Source organism: Perognathus longimembris, chromosome 14 (assembly GCF_023159225.1).
Source record: "Perognathus longimembris pacificus isolate PPM17 chromosome 14, ASM2315922v1, whole genome shotgun sequence".
Classification (NCBI taxonomy): domain Eukaryota; kingdom Metazoa; phylum Chordata; class Mammalia; order Rodentia; family Heteromyidae; genus Perognathus; species Perognathus longimembris.
In genome coordinates this window covers 31,971,050-31,986,743 of record NC_063174.1, presented here as the reverse complement: position 1 = coordinate 31,986,743, position 15,694 = coordinate 31,971,050, and the positions used below count along the sequence as shown (strand labels likewise).

The following is a 15,694-nucleotide window of genomic DNA, read 5'->3' as shown; positions in this document are numbered from 1 at the left end:
CCGCGACAACCATCCCCGCCCCTTGCCCTGCAGCTGCCGCTGCCACCTGTGTTGCTGCCGCCTCGGGATGGGCTGTATGACTAGGCCACAATCTTCAATGAGTAGACATATTCCTCAGTTCTGTGGTGTTCTTGGTCATACATTTATGGAGTTTCTGAAGGGCAGTGGAGACTACTGCCAGGCACAGCACGACCTCTATGCAGACAAGTGAACTGTAGAAATCCATTACTACTCCACCAAGAAGCCCCTGCAAGAGTGGTTAACCTGGACACAGACGTGTTGAATTGCAATCTGCAAAGCATTTTCCAAGAGTTCTGACCTGGATGGGGTAAACCTCAGGGCACTTGCTTTCTGTTGCCTCAGTATTACTGGACTGAAGAGTTGCTACTTCCCAATAGGAGGTTCATTTCATTTATCATTACTCCCAGTTTCATAAAGCACTGAGAATTTTAAGTGGAGTATATTGAAGTAGACTTCAGTTTCTTTGTGTCATTCCTGTATTCGATTTTTTAAATTCTTTCATAACCCTATTGAGTGTTTAAGTAAGTTAACATGGCTCGAATGAGCTGCCCTGCTCCTGTGGAAGTCATGTACAAGAACATGAGATTCCTTATTACACGCAATCCAACCAATGCGACCTTAAGTTTATGGAGGAACTTAAGAAGTATGGAGTTACCACAATTTTAAGAGTATGTGAAGCAACTTATGACACTACTCTGGTGGAGAAAGAAGGCATCCATGTTCTCGATTGGCCTTTTGATGATGGCGCACCACCTTCTAACCAGATTGTTGATGACTGGTTAAGTCTTGTAAAAATAAAATTTCGTGAAGAACCTGGCTGCTGTATTGCAGTGCATTGTGTTGCAGGCCTTGGGAGAGCTCCAGTGCTTGTTGCTCTGGCACTAATTGAAGGTGGAATGAAATATGAAGATGCAGTACAGTTCATAAGACAAAAGCGGCTTGGAGCATTTAACAGCAAGCAGCTTCTGTATGTGGAAAAGTACCCACCTAAAATGCGGCTACGCTTTAAAGACGTCAACGGTCACAGAAACAACTGTTGCATTTAATAAAACTGGGTGCCTGGTGCCATTGCCTCAGAAATGGAACTTGAGATGGAACCTAATTTGTCACACATATTAGCCAACAATATTGGTTTGGTGAATAAGTTTAGTGAATAGGAATATTGCAAAGCAGTTTATCAGGCTAGAAGCTTGACACAATTGCTGTTTGGGTTTTGATCGACCTATTTGGACACTTAGAAAAAAATTCTTGCTGTTCAGCATTGTATCAATTGACCTTTCCTAAAAATCATTGAGTTACATTTTTAAACTTATTCCCATGCCAGAATATTTATCAGTATATAAGAAATTTAGAAGGATTAGGTGCCAAAATATCCAGCACAATACTTGTATATTTTTAATACCATTCAGAACCAAAATTTCAGACTCTAGACCTGTATGGTTTATACATTCCTTCAGTCATTTCAAACATTGTAGGGCCTCTGTGGCTTTTTGCCTACTCATTTTATGTTTACATCTCCCACATTCATACATCAGGTTTGTGTAACCATTGATACTTTTTTTTAAACCAAGTCTTAAGGTGATTATTTAATGTCTTTCTATATGTCTTTATGCTGTTATGGGAAACGTCCATTTTGAAAGTCTTCATTGTTACAGAAGCACATGTCTTTAATAATGTCTCCAGACAAAAAAGCCTTACAGTTAATTTAATGTTTGCACTCTGAGGTGCAGTTTAATAGGGAGGGCCTGAAAAAAAGATGAGAGGGAGCTATAAATATTTTTAGTAAAATGTTGCCTTTGTCTTGTGCAGAACATGTAGAGTATGCTCTTTAATTTAGTAAATATTTTTAAAAGTATAATGCTTTGTTTTTAGCTAAGATTCTTAATCATAAAATTTCTGATGCTGTATTATTTTCCATACTTAGAAGTTGTTTACCAGCTTATTTTTTGTTTGAATTGTGATTTTTTCCCCCTTTCACTTCCAAGCCTCTCCTGCAAAAAAAAAAAAAAAAAGTAGATTTCTGCTAATGAAATTGAGCAGATATCTAATATTTTATAAGCCTTTTGAGCTGTGTAACTTAATATTTGGATACTTGATAATTTGTCTTATATAATTGATAAAATGGTGATGTGTATTTTTAGTTCAACTATATTTTACCGTCTGGGAATGTGTGATTATAGTTCTGTGGGAGAAACAATTTGTCAGTGTTCACCAGCTTGTAAAAATTTAGTGCAAGACCTTAAACACCTAAATAAATAAATTTATTATAAAAAATAATGATCAGAGAAATAGGAAATAAAATCATATAAACTATAACCTCAGGATTATTAGGATAGAATTATTTAAAAATCAGGACATAATGAATATTGATGAGTTTGTTTACTAGTACTTGTTTGGTAGAAAGATACTTTATACAGTCATTATTGAAAACTGCATGAATATTCCTAAAGAAGTTTAAAACATAGAACTATCATATTTACCCAGGAATCTCTCTTTGGCTACAGACACAAAGGAGATGAAATCATCACTTCATGAAGATACCTTCACTCCTTATTCATTGTAGCATTATTCAGTACAACCAAGATATGGAAAGAACTGAAATGTCTCTACTGGTGGATGGTTATATAACTTAATATTATATATAATCCATTTTAGTGCTTTATCCTCCTCATGCTTTGTGTACACATATCTATTGGGGCTACACACACACACACACACTTTTTTGTTATTTATACAATGTGAGCATTTCTCTAATTCATTTTAAAATGTATACTGTTTACTGGTGATACCCACAACACACATAAACCTATTTGAAGGATCAGATAGAGCCATTACAGCATTCCCATAAATATCCACTGAAACCACGTACATAAAACTCAAATGATATTTAAAGGAACTATTGGGTATGTTAGTTAGCTATTTTCACTAATGAATACTGTGATCATTTTTATGCATTTACTTTATCCATGTCATTAACTCACCAAATAAAGTGTCTTGTAGTTAAAAACATCTAGCTGTAAAATCAGTGCCATAGGGAACCATAATCCCAAGAATACCATAGCTTATATTACTCCTCTAATTATGTTAGACTGTGTCTCTGTTTTGTCTAAATTTTTTTCAGTTTCCTACTACATGAATCTTTAGCATTAAATTCTATTTTACAATCCTATTTCCTGTGGCTTAACACTGAAATACTTCATAAGCCTTGATGCACAGAACTGAGAAAATATAAATAGACCAAACAACAACTTTCATGTCGAAGGCAAACTTTGCTGCTATTTTAGGGCTTTGAGAGAGTTTAAAGTTTGCCCAAGCTCAAAACTGTTTATAGCTGAGACTACTTGCACCCAGCAGGAGCTGACCTAAAAACCAGCATCCAGTACTCTATAATAATGAATACCATAGGTGTGCTTCTTGCTGAGAGTATGCACAAGTGTTTGCAGTGGGAAATCAGGGCACTTCTCCCTCGGCGTTCCATGCATAAATCCTCTGCTTCCACACCCATTTCTGCAGATTGCACGAATGTGCATAAACATAAGTTATATACCTTGAAGAAAGACATTAGCCAGCTGATTCACTGACTTATATGATGATTATCATCCCAGGAGTGTCTTTAAAGTTTGTTATGAATAGAATTCCTATTAGGTGACAGAGCTGGATAAAACAAACATACTTTGAGATGTTTGATTAGATTTCGATCTGACGTATATTGTATCTTTTGATGGGAATTCCATACCGTGAAAGTATCAGTGTTGTGTATTAGGTAAAGTGAATTCTGTTTTGGGGAGTAGAATTTGTTTATTTGGTAATTAGAATCATCGTTAGCTAATTTTGTTTTATTTACTCTACAGGTTTTGGAGGAGAATCAGGGAAGACAGTTTGTCATGAGTTAATATTCTCACTTCTTATTATCTTTTCCACACCATAGATTTATTTCCCCAAGATTCCAAAGAAATAAATCATTTAGGGGCTGGGTGAAGCTAAAGCATTTGGCTAGCACAAATGAGGATCTAAAGTTGATTCCTAGTACTGAAAAAAGGATAAATAATTTAAACTTAAAATTTGTAGGTTAGGAATATGGTAGGGATTTTAATTTCTTTCTTTCTTCCTTTCTTCCTTTCTTTCTTTCTTTCTTTCTTTCTTTCTTTCTTTCTTTCTTTCTTTCTTTCTTTCTTTCTTTCTTTCTCTCTTCTTTCTTTCTTTCTTTCTTTCTTTCTTTCTTTCTTTCTTTCTTTCTTTCTTTCTTTCTTTCTTTCTTTCTTTCTTTCTTTCTTTCTTTCTTTCTTTTTCTTTCTTTCTCTCTTTCTTTCTTTTTCCAGTCCTGAGGCTTGGACTGAGGGCCTGAGCACTGTCCCTGGCTTCTTTTTGCTCAAGGCTAGCACTCTGCCACTTGAGCCATAGTGCACTTATGGGTGTTTTCTGTATAGGTGGTACTGGGGAATTGAACCCAGGGCTTCATGTGTATGAGGCAAGCACTCTTGCCACTAGGCCATATTTTCAGCCTGAATTTTAATTTCTTAAGTTTGGTAGAGTCAATTGTAAATGGTCTATATTGGCATATGTATCGAATATCTTCCACCTACTGAGCACCTATAATAATAATATTTACTTACATATCAAGTCACATGTTTTATGAGCTCAGTGTCATTAAAAAGTATAAGGAAAGATATCTGTGAAAATAGTTTGCTGTTTTTAATAAGGGCTATGCCTATTCATATGGAAAAATTTGGAACTCCTAGACTAGAAGAAGCAAAGTCAACAGGATACCACTTGCAGCCAGTCACTGTTGAGAACACATTCTTCTCTTTTCTTTTTTAGTTCATATATCTCTTTTGGCTTTTATCTCAACTTATTCCAATTTGCAAATCAACAACATAATATGCTGTATATAACAACGTAATTATGTAATATACTTTTTGGTTCTATCAGGAAGTTTCTTAAGTCATTCCCAGAAGTGAAGTTACTGAGTGAAAGGCATGGATTATTGCTGAAGTGTACAGTACATGAAAGCATGTAGTTAGAAATGTAATGAGCACTTACAAATGGTTCAGAGGTTGTATTATAAATGGTCATTGTAAGAAAAAGTCATAGAAATGAATTGGAGGGAAATGCAATTCTTTTCTACCACTTTAAGGAAAAAGAAAATATAGAACAACAATGTTAGATGAAAAAGAACAAGAAGTAGATCAAGGGAGGCCACAACTTTTTATTTTATACCACCAGGGACTATGATGATTTAACAGTTATTTATGTCTTTGGCTTACAAAATTGTAAGACAAACTCACCCTCTATCCTATAATGTAAAGAGAACCTACCATTTATTTAATGCATTTGCTTCCATGCTTTGTGTATGTTTGATCTCTAAGGTACATACAGTGAGATTTACTTTCCATGTATGTTGATAGGCTGCTTAAATTCTGTATGTAATATGAGCATTTCTCTTTGTCACTTAAAAAATCTATGCTACTTAGTGACAACCCCATATTTCATGATTTATTTATTTATTGAGCTTTATGTTACTCTACTTTATAGGCCTATTACATGTATTATTTCACTAAGGAGTATTTTTTTGAGAATTAAATGATCTCCTAGGTCATTATGCTACTTGCCCCAGAGACTCTAGCTTCATGCTTGATCACTAAAATCTCTCTTTGCATGAATATAAGGCCCTCAGAAAGTTCATTGAACCCTCTATTATTGTCATTAATTTCAAGAAAATTTTAAATGTATGGCCTAAAATAAATATATAGTTTATATTGAGATAGTATAGAGAGGGGTTACCATTTCACAATCGGGTACTTGAAGGAATTTTTGGATGGCCAGAAATAAATGAATTGCTTTGAACAAGTATTGTTCTATTATGGATTATTTTATGCTGACTACATGATCATGGAATGATTTTTTTTAACATCTCAATATCAGGCTTTCATCTCTTGCTCTGGAATGCCTCTTAAGGTTGACTTCCAAATCTTGATGTTCTCTCACATCTATCTGTGTAGAAAGTGACCAATAATAGCACTCGATTGACCTTTCTATGTTTCTCTGTCTCATTCCCAGCTCCTGAAGGGTCTGTTGTTCTTCTCTTTTCTCCTATTCTCCTTTTAATCTGTACCTCAAGAAGAGATATTTGTTCATTTCTGTGGTTTGAACACAGAGGAAAAAAATAAAATTTTGAAAGAATGCCTCTAGGAAGATTTTTCCTCCACTGGTTATATTCCTTTTAGTTTTTCTACTTTAAAGCTTTCCCCTTCCCAGAATTTGAACAAAGAGTTCAGTTGACTACATGGGAGCCTGGAGCTCTTAGTGGACTGCCTCAGTTGAAAGGCCTTGTGGGAGTTGTTCTTCATTCCCTTTATTGTTTGGTCAAGTGAGTGTTCTTGAATTGGAGTGGTGAAAGCTTAAGTTCACTACACCAATGGCTGGGGCACCAGAGAGTACAGGTGGTTCCTAGAATTTGTTTTAAGCCAGATTTGCCTATAGCACCTATAATACTCTTTATGGAACAATGTCTGGGGTAATATATCTGTGAATCCAACTCATTCTTAAGCTGAGGAGTTGAGGATAGGGAACTCTTAGATTGTGCCTCCAGATTCTGGATAAGAATTTGCAGGGTTGAGAAGGGAAGCGTGTGCTTGTGTGTGTGTCTGGGGCTTAAACTCAGGGCAAGATCACTGACCCTGAGCTCTTTTGCTCAAGGGTAGCACTCTACTACTTGAGCCATAGCTCTACTTCTACCTTTTTTGAGATTAATTGGAGATAAGAGTCTCACAAAATTTCTTGCCCAGGCTGGCTTCAAACATTGATCCTCATATCTTAGCTTCTTGAGCAGCTAGGCTTGTAGGAGTAAGCCATCAGTGCTTGCAAGTATGCCATGTTTTAATCTTCCTAACCACTGAATGATATGGTATCAGTTCTGTGTTTACAAAGGCTATAACACAGTCATTGTCTCTTGCATCTTGTTGCCATCTTGTCCAGTGGGACAAGACCAGGGATAGAACTCACAAGTTACCTTTGCTTCTTCTAGTCAGAATAGGAAAAGTCAAAGAGGCAGAAGATACTGAAATTATTTGTTAAAAATGAAGGTTTCGGCTTCTCCATTGAATTCCATTTTATTCATTCCATTCTAGATTTTCATCAAGAAGTTCATTCAGGGTAGTGTTACTTTCCTCACTATGTGAACACATTTTTTTGCAATACATTTTATATAAACATGATGTATATTGATTGTGAATATGTTTATTCTAGAAAATGAGTAGTATTAGTGAGACTAATTGTGATAGGAGCTCTTGTAGATACTTAAATCTACACCTTCTGCTGTTTTTCAGGGAAAGGTGATGTGTTTGGAGACATCTTCTGGAAGGAAACCACCCTTGCTCATGCCTGTGCCAACGTCCGGGCACTGACTTACTGCGACCTGCATATCATCAAGCGAGAGGCCTTGCTTAAAGTCCTTGACTTTTACACGGCTTTTGCAAACTCCTTCTCAAGGAATCTCACTCTCACTTGCAACCTAAGGAAACGGGTATGTTGTCTGCTTCTTCATTTCCTTGTCTGTATCCAGGGACTTAGTAGGTTATGCTCCATCACCTGGGCAATTGATGTGACCTCATTTTCACAACAGTGTTGTCCACATTAATAGAGAGCAGTTTTCTTTGTCTTTACATTTTGTTTCCTTTTCAAGGGAAAAAGAAACTGTGTTGATACAAGTCAGTATTTGAGTTTTTGTCATTTAAGATGATGTGCAATGAAATACAAACCAATGAATTATCAACTGTACTGTCATATAGTTCATTCCTGGACTTTATAACACTGCTTTGAAATGATTAGCAGTGTCTTTTATTTTATCATCTGAGTTACTTTCATGCTGGTAAGGTTAGTCAAGCTGGTTGCCTATTTTACATTCCCAATGCTCTTTAATCCCTTCTTCTCATTTAATAATCAATTCAAAAAGCTTACCCTCCATTAATTCTTTCAAAGAACACTATCTCAAAAATTAATTAGCCACCCTGACATGTCCTACAATAGGTATAGGAATCCTTTACTCTGTACTGTGCCTGCAAATTTAATCTTCATTACAGTTTTCTTTTTATTGATGAGTATGACACAAATTTAATTTGCATGAAGAAATCTCTTAGCTCTGATTTATAGGTCATTGGGCCTTGGTTAGGGCTGTATCCTTGCCAAGAATGAAATAAAAAGCAAAGTATTTTGAAATAACAGTGTTTCCTTTCTACCAACTCTCAAATAAAACCTTCCTTGTGGTTAACATGGGTGAAAACAATGAAGGCAGGAGACAAATGAATGCCTATACAGTAGCAACATAGAAAGGAACATATGAAATGGATGTGATTCCTACTTTGGGTTTCAAGAGAAGACAAGAGTAGCAGGAATATTATTGACACTGGCTGTATTAAAATATATAATGTATAGTTGAACAATATTTTCAGTTTATCATTATGGTAGCGAGAAGTCATTGAATATCCAGAACCTCTGAGACAAGTTATGAGCGGTAGAGAGCACAGAGTATAAATAGAGGGTCCCTGGGCTCAAAAAGCTGGAAGTATGAGTCTTGTGTAAAGCACAAAAAATTGAACATTAAGGCAATGTTGGATATGGGAGAGATGCCCAAGTATTAACTAAAGGTGGAGCTCCTGTGTATGTTTGTTAGAGAGCTCTGTGTCTCTAAAGTCTAAACATCACATCTGCAAGGCAGCCTGTTAGGTTGTTAGTGTTCTTATTCTGTTAAATCTTGTATAATCTAAAATTTGCCAACTTTGGAATCTACCATCATCCTGTAGGATCTTGTAATATTATCCAAATCCCTATCCATAATTCTTGCTTTCTATATAGTACATTTTATTTGTTCTTAAGACACATGGCTTACACCATTGTCTCACATGATAATTATAAGATTCCTGTACAATAAAGCAGATAATTGTTTCCCTCTTAAAGCATATAAAGTAACTTGGGGCTAGAGGGATGAATATTAAGTAACAAACTGATACATTTGCATTACAAGGTCTCAAAGAAGAATTTGGGTAGTCTGTAATCCTAGCTGAGAAGTCTGTCATCTGAGAATTGTAGTTTGAAACTTATCTCCAGTTAACCAGCAAAAAAGCTAGAAATGGAGGTGTGGCTCAAGAGGTAAAGTGCCAGCCTTGAGCAAAAAGAAAACAAGTAATAACATGAGACCCTGGATTATAATCCCCTAATATCTTGGGGAAAAAATTGCAAGCAGAAAGTGCATTTTGATTCTGCACATTGAATTCAATGCAGAGCTGTATTACTTCTCTCTCTCTCTCTCTCTCTCTCTCTCTCTCTCTCTCTCTCTCTCTCTCCCATACACACATATTCAGAACAGACACCAAAGAGCAACAGAATTGCCCACTCTTTTGATGTGTTCATGTACTTACTCAAGTCAAGATCCCATTTCCTGGGATGACAAAGGGGTGTGTTTGGATTCAAGTTTGACCCTCAGGTTCAGGTATGATCGAAGAATGTAAGCAAAACACCCAACTCACATTTCAAAGAATTCCTCATCCTGTGTAGTCCTTATTCAGTGATGTTGAACATGGCTACAAAAGACAGTGAACACAGTAGGCATAACTGTTGTCCTTTGAACGACTTGCACAGTAGGCCTTTGTGACTTGATTTTCAACATGAATCCCATTACTCTGATAGGAAGGGCTCATTGTGCTTATTAAACCATTCATGAAAACAATGTGATTACTGTAGAATGCTCATATTCTTTCCAGAATGGAATTTTGGTATGTATCAGGTAAAGGATGCTTAGATGAACTAGTCTCAATGAAATAACCCAGGCCTTGAGTCCCTAGTCAATTTCTACTGTAAACAACATTTGCTATGTATTGTTGCAGGAGAGGCTGCCTAGAAGCTTGTGTTGAACACACCCCCCGTAGGCCCTTTCCTTTGCCAAGCTTGCTTTTGTACTCTTAGGCTATCATGAGCATAACTTGAAGCTGGCCTTATGAGTGCTCCAAGTGACTCATCCACATTGGGGGATTTCTTTAAGATCAGCACTGCATTCTTTTTATAAATAAGAAATGGTATTCCCAGAGTTCCTCAAATCTGTAGATACATTGTTAATTCTATTGGAACCTTTTTTCCTCTCCCACATAAAAGATGATGGTATCTACAGAGATGATGTTTTATGAGTTTAAGGAAGTGAACCATTTAGAAATTGGTGGGTATGTTTGTCCATGAGACTGTCAAGAGACTTCTGTTTCCTTGAAGCTTAAAATAAATGTTACATTAGCACTTACGGCTACATTAAGCATGGTTGAGATTTTGAATTATTTCTGAATATTTTCTTCACTTCCAAGATAGCAAGAACATATTTTCCTCCAGATTGACTGTTTAAATAGGATGAAGGAGGGATTTGATTTGCTATTTTCTGTATAGCTTCTGATGAGACAACTTTGTTGAAGTGTGATACAGAAAATATTGTCTGGTTTGCTGTGAATTCAGTATGTAAGCATAAGGCACCTACTAGCAATGGTGGGTCATAGGGTAGAAGCCCCACTGTTTGCTCTCCAGGAACTTAAAAAGTAATGGGAAGTTATATTTGATTCAGATAAATAGTATGGGAAGGCTGCACATGAAGATAAGGAGGACAAAAAGGAAACAAATCCAGTTCATCTCAGGAGAGAAAGCAGGGAATTATTCTAAGCAGGCTGCAAAAACAGTGGAATGGTTCAAAGAATGTCCTTGAACAAGCAAGGATCTTGTCAGTCACCTCTTACAATTTATTTTCTTAAAGATGAAAACATTGAAACCCAGAAAATATTAAGTGATATCCTCATGTTCATTTAGCTAATTAATGACAAAACTCGGACTAGAATTCAAATTCTTTGAATTTGGGATTGTGCTGTCTACTATTTAACCAAGATTTAAAGCTTTTTGTAGAAGGCTGTGAGCAAGATTCAGTACTTGATTTTTGTTTTCAATTTTAATAGGGAAGAAAGATATAGCAGGCATTGTATGTGATTTTTATATTGATTGCGATGTTTGTCATGCTGTTGCTCAAGAAAAAACTAACAATGGAGAAAAACAAACCATAGCAATATTCAGAGTTTGAGAAAGGACTCTGATACTGCGCATGGTCTAGTGTGGGTAGTGTGGCTCAGGGTGTGTGTCAGCAGCATTGTGAAGGGTCACATGTTAGTGCTGCGTGGACCCTTCCTAATCATTGAAGAGGTGTTGCTATGCATGATACGCTTGCTAATAATCTTGCATTTGTCCTTTGTGCAGATATTCAACAAATTCTTTTATGAACATACTGACTGCTACACCACTTAGTATAAATACATAGAGAAATCCTTGCATAAAACCAAATGCAATAGTTTTTTACATCTGTATGTAATTTTAAAAGATATCAGCACTTTCACTTGAAAATTATGAAGAATGTCAGTGTACCACCAACTATGGTGATAATGGGTATTAAAAGCATTAGTTGGCTTGAGCACCTGCAATCCTAGCAACTCAGAAGAGATCTGGGGGCTGTGGTTTGAAGTCGGACAGAGCGAAAAGTCTATGAGACTCTTAGCTCCAATTAGGCAGCAAAAAGCTGGAAGTGGAGCTGTGGCTCAAAAAGTGGAGGGCTAGACTTGACCAAAAAAGCTAAAGGATAGTACCCAGGCCTTGTGTTTAAGTCCCCATACCAGCACTACTCACCACCTTCCTCCACAAAAAGTATTAGTTGGTCAAAAGGAGAGACAGAGATGATGATAGGTGAGAGAGAGGGGGAGAGAGGGAGAGACAGAGACAGAGAGAGACAGAGACAGAGAGACAGAGAATATGATAGAAGAAAACATATTCAAAATATTTTCATGTAGAATTGAGAATATCTGAGATTGGTCACAGGAAACAGAGAAACAAGGAATAAGCTTCTGTAAATACTGCTTTCTTTTTTACTTTTCTGGAGTTCATTTCAATAGGTAGTATTTTAAACATTCAAAGAAGTTTCAACTTTGTGTTCCTCCCCTAAGGATAGCTTTCTTTAGTCTGTTTGAATGTGAATGCCTAGAGTATTGTATAGGTTACCATGTGTAGTTATATTGTAGATCTTGCACCCTCTCTGAGCTTAGCTTACTTCACTTAGCATGATTTGTTCTAGATCTATTCTTTTCACTGCAAATGATGCATTATTTTTTCTAATGGCTAAGTAAAATTCCATTGACACTGCTATTTTTTTGATAGAGCTCAAAACTATGTAGACAATTCTTCAAACTCAAAAAGAATATCAAGTAAAATATGAAAAGGCAAAAAGTGACCAACAATAAAAAGTATTAATGCAGGCTAAATTATATGCGAATATGGGCTTGCCTTTTACATACCATGTCTATATTATATTTGCTGAGAGAAATCCCTTTTGTGGTTCCAGATTTAAGTGGACATGGTTAGAGAATTATCATGCCTTTTTCCTCCAAGGCTTTGCTGAATTTGTTACTGGTATAATCCACGTGTCTCTAGGGGAAAATAATTGTAATAATACTTTTACAACTGTCAAAGCAAGGAGCCTGAAGCCTCACCATGCATGATGAGGTACCATGGCCTCCTTCATAGTGCTTAGACATGAGGGCAGCAAGGGTCTCTTCTTATTAAGATACTGTTCCTATTGGGTCAGTGGCCCATCTTTATGATCCTAGCTACATTTAATTTGTGCCAAGGGAGCTCCATTTAAATTTGAAAGCTCCTTTAAAGTTAGGGATTTCAATATATGAAATTTATGATTATCATTTATAAATGATTCCTAACTGACACCTTTTAGTTGTATTCTCAAAGAAATAATACCACTCAGTGCCTTGGAGACCCACCTGTTCTAGCTCCAAAATTCCTAGTCATAGACTCCCTTGTACACAACATCTGTGTTCAAGACACAGGCTCATTTGGGCCCCTCTAACCAATACATGTTTATCTCTTGTATTAGTCTTGTTGGGCTGCTAACAGAAAATAACTAGGTGGCTTGAATAATAGATATTAATTTTCTCACAGATCACAGAATTCCAAAATTAAGGTACCAGAGGGCCCTCTCCACGGTGTAGTCCCATGGCTTTCTTCATAGTGCATGAACATGAGGAGAGCAGCAAGGGAATTTTTCTGGTATCTCTACCTTTGAACTCACTAAACCTATTGGGTCAGGACCCTGTCATTATGGACTTGTACTCCTTCCATGGGAGCTCTATCAAAGCTTGAAAGCACCCTGGGAATTGAAACTTCAGTATGTAAATTTTAGGGTCACATCAACGTTTGGTCCAATCCTGTTTTGTTCTTAAGTCAAATCTGAATAATTGAAAAAATATTCTGCAATTAAAACTTAAGAGTTGAAGAGGGCAGTCTGCTTTTCTGCAGGTGAACTGCTGTAGCATCTAGTGCTGATTTCTTTTTTATAACTTCTGGGCAGTGCACGATTGTTGATACCAGCAAGACATTCTTAGACATGTGCAGTGATTTACAAAGGTGTCTTAGTCAGAGTTCTCCAAAGAAACAGAACCAGTAAAACAGATAAAAGGAGATTTGCTAGACTTCTGATCAGACAAACTGATGACAAGCCTTTGGACTCACCTAAAAAGAATACACATGAAGGAGTCTTTAGAAGAGCAGATTTAAGGCAGACAAGATCACAAAATAAGAATACAACTCCAAAGAAAACTAACCAGTCAGCTTGATCAATTGAGTGTCCCTGAGCTCTCAGTCTTAGGCACTTACTTTTATACCCTGGCCTTAGTGGACATATTAATAATTATGCTAAATATAGCTACATGACTATGATGACTATGACTAGAATTGGGAGAACATTTCCAAACTCCTGGTAATAGGGAGTGGTTTACCCTATAAAGCATCCTCAAAGCCAAGATGGTAACTTTTAGGGAGGTGGGTATATGAAACTACAGCTGGGATGAGATGCAAATGAAGTATCTGGCTAGCTCCTACAGCTGGGAAAGTCTCTGTTGGGCTCATACTGGAGTTTTGGCCAGTGGACAAAAAGTAGGTTCTACCATAGCCAACTCATTCCCAAAACCATGGCAAGGCAGGTTGTTTGGCAAAATATAGCTGGATTCTGTGCAGTACTGGGTCCTTATCTCCTTTATGTTATCATTACTCTCTGTTCACCAGCCTACCTCACATCAGATTGGTTTACACTGGTGGAGGCTGAAGAGTCCCATCAGTGGCTGCCTGTATCCTTGAGAGCCAGAGAACCCAGTAGCAGCCCCATCCAAAATGCTGACAGTTGCAAACGGGACAGGTGATGCAGCCCCTGTTGGAGACTGAAGGCCTAGAAACAACTTGGACAGTCACTGTAGTGAGCCTGAAAGGCTGAAGGATTTAGAAACTGACTTCTATGGTCAATGGATGCATCCATATCTGCACTTGCTTGGGAAGTATACAGTCTGTACATGCCATCTGGTATCATCTTTTTCCACTTTTGTTCCATCCAGCTTCTCTCTCCCCCAACCTGGGGATGGTGCTGCCCACATTCAAGGCAAGCCTTTCTCTCTTAGCTACTGTCCTAGTCGATCTTCTCTAGAAACATGCGTGCGCGCACGCACGCGCGCACACACACACACACACACACACACACACACTATACAAATTTTTAGGCATCTCAGTACAATCACTGGCCATCACAAGCCAAGTTATGGTGGTGCATATATGTAATCTCAGCACTCAGAAAACAGAGGCAGGAGAATCTCAAGTTCTGGGTCAAATTGGGCTATACAGTGAGATTCTGCCTTAGCCAAACAAAAAATTACACCAAAAGGAAAAGATCAACTTTCAGAGAAGGATTCATTTAAAGCATGGCAAAATGCCCCTGAAGAAAGATCCAATACAAATTGTAAAATGGAGAGAAGAGATCTATGTACTTGTTAATTTCTTCTCTAGATAGTACTAACCATGAGTCCTATTCAGTTGAACCTAGCTGACAGTTTTATGAAGAAGCATAGTGCCAATTCTGCATTTTGTTTTCTGTACGAAAAAAATGGTTCTTGCATTAGCACAAGCACAGAGCTCAGTAACTGCCTTTCTTTCCAGAAAGCCTGCTTATCCCGGTGAATCCAGGTGCCCTACAATGTCTCTTTCTCTCTTTCTTTCTTTTTCTTCTGTGAACAATGAAGTATTTTAACAGTGATTACTTTTTGTAGCTGAAAAATATATTGGAATTGGATATCAAACCTGTCTAGAATACTAGTTGGGCTGACATGGGCTGCATAGTGTGTGGTTTTCAGTAGCAAATATAAACATCTTAGGAGAAATGGTCTAAAAATGTGACAATGGGCATCTCAACCACACTACTTCTATTTTTTTATTACTGCCATTTCCATGATATATTATTTAAACACAGATTGAAACTCCTTTATCATACTTTTGGTGTGATGGAAAAGGTATATTACTGCCATTGCTCACATTTGAAATAAAAAGTAATGGCTTCCAGAAAAGCCTGAAATACTGCATAGCATTGACACATGCTTACTTCACTTGTAGCACCCGTTGTGGTACTTTACTTTCCCACTACATTTGGTTTGTTCCATTAAACAATGGGCTCCTTAACATAAACATTTTCTATAATCTTTTATTGCCAATGACCAGAATAGTGACTGTTACTCAGATGAATAAATAAGTTAGAGAATGAAGTGTGAATCTCAAGTTGCTT

The 15,694-nt window shown here is 37.1% G+C and overlaps 1 protein-coding gene and 1 pseudogene across 1 annotated transcript in view; both read left to right on the top strand.

The window, feature by feature from the left end:
• The window catches only part of Kcnh5 (potassium voltage-gated channel subfamily H member 5), a 282,922-nt gene that overhangs the window by 217,357 nt on the left and 49,871 nt on the right, over positions 1 to 15,694 (top strand). The window contains exon 10 of the mRNA XM_048362527.1: positions 7,347 to 7,543. Within this exon, the coding sequence (XP_048218484.1) occupies positions 7,347 to 7,543 (197 nt within the window). The remainder of the gene's footprint in view (positions 1 to 7,346; positions 7,544 to 15,694) is intronic.
• Positions 553 to 1,123, top strand: LOC125363359 (annotated as a pseudogene).